General features: G+C 69.9%; 1 protein-coding gene across 1 annotated transcript in view; it reads left to right on the forward strand.

Moving 5' to 3' along the window:
* Nucleotides 1-4,331, forward strand: part of CHLNCDRAFT_133752 (hypothetical protein) — a gene marked incomplete at both ends in the record, with an annotated part of 8,716 nt that overhangs the window by 1,364 nt on the left and 3,021 nt on the right. The window contains 11 exons of the mRNA XM_005847485.1: nucleotides 296-430; nucleotides 817-969; nucleotides 1,260-1,370; nucleotides 1,607-1,699; nucleotides 2,004-2,086; nucleotides 2,270-2,417; nucleotides 2,599-2,768; nucleotides 3,098-3,143; nucleotides 3,403-3,512; nucleotides 3,755-3,827; nucleotides 4,046-4,144. Of these exons, the coding sequence (XP_005847547.1) occupies nucleotides 296-430; nucleotides 817-969; nucleotides 1,260-1,370; nucleotides 1,607-1,699; nucleotides 2,004-2,086; nucleotides 2,270-2,417; nucleotides 2,599-2,768; nucleotides 3,098-3,143; nucleotides 3,403-3,512; nucleotides 3,755-3,827; nucleotides 4,046-4,144 (1,221 nt within the window). The remainder of the gene's footprint in view (nucleotides 1-295; nucleotides 431-816; nucleotides 970-1,259; nucleotides 1,371-1,606; nucleotides 1,700-2,003; nucleotides 2,087-2,269; nucleotides 2,418-2,598; nucleotides 2,769-3,097; nucleotides 3,144-3,402; nucleotides 3,513-3,754; nucleotides 3,828-4,045; nucleotides 4,145-4,331) is intronic.

Consider the following 4,331-nt stretch of genomic DNA (forward strand, 5'->3'; position numbering starts at 1 on the left):
ATCCATCGTGAAGAGCGTGCTGCACGGCGACGCCTCCAACGGTGCGCCTGGCGGCGCGGGTTCGGGGCGGGGCGGCCGGCAGGGCGGGCGCTTGCTGCTGCTGCGGCGGCTGCTGCGGCTTGCCGGCCGGCTGCACGCCGCGCCGCGCCTAGCCATGGTGTGCCGGGCCGGGCCGGGCGGGCAGCGGAGCGGGGAGGGGGCTCCTGGCTCTTGCCCTGCTCATCCACCCCTGCTTGTGCCCTGCCTCCCTGCCTCCCCGCTTACCGCCCACCCTGCCTCCTTGCCTCCCTGCCAGAAGCAGAGGTGGACCTGGAGGGCGGCTGGTCCAAGGGCGGCGCCGTGGGCGGCGGCTGGGCGCCCTTCAACCACCAGCGCGACGGCAAGGCGCTGCTGGGGCAGTTGGATCTGGCCTTCCTGGGGGCGTACGCATGTGAGCAGAGGCCCGGCTGCAGGGGCAGGCAGGCCCGGGGCACGCGGCAGGAGGCTGCGGGGGCGTGGGGAGGGCTGCTGCAGAGGCGGTGGAGGCTTCCAGGCCATGGGCCAGCCGTGGGCCAGCCTGTGTGCGTGTGGCCCGCACGTTCCTGGCGGGCTGGGTGTGTGGCAGGCGCCTGCGAGTGGGGCGCCGCAGCTGCAACAGCGCCCTTGCAACAGCGCCCTTGCAGCCACCGCCCGTGCCGCCCGTGCACGCCCCGCTCCCGTGTCCCCCTCACGCCCCCTGCCTGGCTGCCCCCGCCCCTCCTCGCCCCTCCCCTCCCACAAGCAACAAACAACCAACAACAAGCTCGCCCCTCCCCTCCCCTCCCACACACACCGCAGTCGGCATGTTTGTGAGCGGGCACCTGGGCGACCGGGTGGACCTGCGTCACTTCCTGACTGGCGGCATGCTGGGCAGCGGCGCGTGCGTGGCGCTGTTTTGGCGCCGCCTACTTCTGGAACATCCACTCCATGCCCTACTTCATAGCGGTGCAGGTGGCGGGAGGTGAGGCGGGAGGCGGGCGGGGAGATTGGCGTTGCAGGGAGGTGGCGGGAGGCTGGAATCGGCGGGAGGCTGGAGATGCAGGGGCTGAATGGTGCAGCGGGCCTGCCGGCTGCGTCCGGTTGCGGTGTGGCGGCGCGCCTCCGTGCCTAGGCTGCGCCATTCCCTGCCCGCCCCTCTTTTGGACCTGCGCTGCGCCCACCCGCCGCTGCAGCGCTTCCCTCCCGGCCCCCCGCCTTCACCCGCTCCCCCTTGCGCCCTCCGCCTGTGTTCTGCGCGGCAGGCCTGCTGCAGGCCACGGGCTGGCCCAGCGTGGTCAGCGTGATGGCCAACTGGTTTGGAAAGGGCAAGCGCGGGCTCATCATGGGCGTGTGGAACGCGCACACCTCTGCCGGTGAGCGAGCGTGGGCGGCGTGGTTTGTGTTGCGTGGATGTGGGTGGGTGGGTGCCTGTTCTCCTGTATTTGCCGTGTTTGTGCTGCTGTGTGCGCCTGCCATGCTGTGTTTGTGCTGCTGTGTGTGCCTGCCCTCCTGCGCATGCACGTGAGCCCCCGTCTGCTCCCCATGGGCTCTACTCCGCCGCCGCGTGCCGCCAACCCGTCCGCCGCTGGCGCCCCTCCTTCCCCCGCAGGCAACATCGTGGGCAGCCTGATTGCCGCCTACATGCTCAAGTACGGCTGGGGCTGGTCCTTCGTGCTGCCGGGGGCCTTCATCGCCGGCTGCGGTGAGGCGGGGGGGGGGGCGGTGCTGGTGCTGCTCCGGTGCCTGGCTGGTGGTGGTGGTGGTGGTGGTGGTGGGGTGAGGTGTGTTTGGAGGGATGGTGGTGGTCGTGTGTGTGTGAGAGAGAGCGTGAGGAGGTGGTAGGGCACACTCCACGACCCACTAGCCGTGTGCCGGCGCGCTGCACCGACGCTCATTGCCTGGCGCGGGCGCAGTTCTGGACGATTCCAGACCCCCGCCCGCCCGCCCACCCAGCCTGTATGTATGCTGCGCTCCTCCTGCTCCTCCTGCTCCCGCCCTCCCTGCAGGCCTGGTCGTCTTCTCCTTCCTGGTGGTGGAGCCTCAGGACATCGGCTTCCTGCCGCAGTCGGGGTCGGTGATCGGCTCAGAGGTGCGCGCCGGGTGGGGATGGGGTGAGGGTGGGGTGCAGGGCTGGGCTGGGCGGAGGGCCGGGGGTCGGTGATACGTTCTACATGCATGTCTTTTGTGCTATACTGGGCTGCCGCCCCACCTGCCAGCCTCCCTGCCTTTACCTTTACCTGTTACCCCGCCGCCTCTTGCCCTCGCCCCCCAGGCCGGCTCCGAGCCGCTGACGCCGCGCAGCGAGGCGAGCGACGTGAGCGCGATGAGCGCCGAGGCTCGCGCCTACCTGGAGCGACACCTGGCGAACATCGCGCGCGGCAGGGGCGGCCTGGTGCCCGCCCACGTCCAGGCGCAGATGGGTGAGCCTGCGGGCTTGTTTTCTGCGCTGTGGTGTTTTCCTGTGTCCTGGCCTGCGGCGGTGCCCTGGCCTCGCCTGCCCGTCTGCAAACATCCGCACACACGTGCGCTTTCACTCTCCCGCGTCACACACTCCCGTGCCCCCTCCCCTCCCTCCCCTCCCGTGCCCCCTCCCCGCCGCAGCCGAGCACCACACCATCCACGGCGGGCACGGCAAGCACGGCGTGTGGGGCATGGGGTCCACCCTGGTCATGCACAACAAGCGGCGGGACAGCGTGGAGGGCAGCGAGGCAGACCTCCTGCTGGGAGGCTCACCGCGCTCGGACCGCACGTTCATGTCCACGCGCGACAAGGTGGGCCGGCGCGGCAGCAAGAGGTTGGCTGCGCCTCTGCCTGGGCACCGCTGTAGCCCCCTGTGTCAGCAGGACCGGGCAGCCAGTGGCAGCAGCTTGGCATCTGCTGCTGTGTCAGAAGGCACGAGTGGGCGTGTGTACTTTGGCGCGGCTGGGTGGCCGGTATGTGGCTGGGGGTATGCGGAGAGGGGCAAGAAGGCGACCGCGAGCCGACGCCGGCGGCGTGCAGCGTGCCTGCCTGCCTGCTCAGCACCAGGAGCGTGGCGAGAGAGGGCGTGCCAGGCTGACGCGCGCGTGCCGCACCCCGCCTGTGTTCTGCCTGTCTGCAGGCGGGCGTCTCGTTTGTGGCTGCCTGGCTGATCCCTGGAGTGGCGGGTGCGCGGGCCGCCTGCCCCCAGCCGCCTGCTACCGCTGGGGCCTGCTATACGGGACACCAGCGGCGCCTGCCTGCCTTCCGCTCTGCTCTCACTCTCCACCCCTGCCCTTGGATTTGCGTCCTCCGGCTTCCTGCCCTGCTCTGCTCTTCTCCACCCGCTCCCCTCGCTCCGATCCTCCGCTTTCTCCCCCACCCACCTACCACCACCACCACACACACACACACACACACACACATACCACCCCCGTTGCCGTGCAGTGTTTGCGATGACCCTGTTCTTCGCCAAGCTGGTCGCCTACACCTTCCTCTACTGGCTGCCCTACTACATCTCCACCACCGCGGTCGGCGGCAGGGCCCTCACACCCTCGGTGAGCACGGGCCTCCACCCACTGCTGTGGGCGCATGTGTCTGTGAGCTGTGGCGGCGGAGGTGGCGGCGCATGTGGAGGAGGAGGGTCGAGCCCTCGGCGCAAGCGTCTCGCTGCTTGTCGAGGCACTTGCGCCGCCGCCAGCATGTGCAGATTAACGCACTCCCTCCCTTCACTCTCTCTCTCTCTCTCTCTCTCACACACACACACACACACACACATACGTGCCCTCTCGCCCTGCAGGAGGCGGGCAACCTGTCCATCCTGTTTGATGTGGGGGGCGTGCTGGGGGGCACTATCGCCGGCTGGCTGTCAGGTGAGCTCACCCGGTGTGGCTGTGGGTGCGGTCTGCCAGTGCTGGCGCCAGCAGTCCTGCTGGGCACGCCCCTGCTGCCATGCTTGAACGCAGCCAGAGCCGCGGGCTGCTGCCCCAGGCGCCCTCCTTGCCTGGACACGCCGGTTCCACCGCTTGACAGGCCACCTGCCGCTGCCCGCCTGCCGCCGCCACCTCACCGCTGCCCGCCCCCGCTGCAGACGCCAGCGGCGCCTCCGCCCTCGTCTCCTTTGTCTTTGTCTTCTCCGCCATCCCTTTCCTCTACATGTACCGCGTGTTTGGGGAGGTGTCCTTTGCGGGTGAGGCCGCGGTGCGCACGCTCGCTGCTGGCTGCGGGCGGGAGGGCGTGCCTAGTCTCCGCGGCTGGCGCTGCCGCCGCTGCCCACGCCGCCCAGCGCTCACCTCTGCCGCTCCACCCGCACCTCTTCCTCTCTCTCCTCTCCTCTCCTCTCCATCACAAGCACCCACCAAATACACACATACCCC

The sequence above is a fragment of the Chlorella variabilis genome, assembly GCF_000147415.1.
Source record: "Chlorella variabilis unplaced genomic scaffold CHLNCscaffold_10, whole genome shotgun sequence".
NCBI lineage: Eukaryota > Viridiplantae > Chlorophyta > Trebouxiophyceae > Chlorellales > Chlorellaceae > Chlorella > Chlorella variabilis.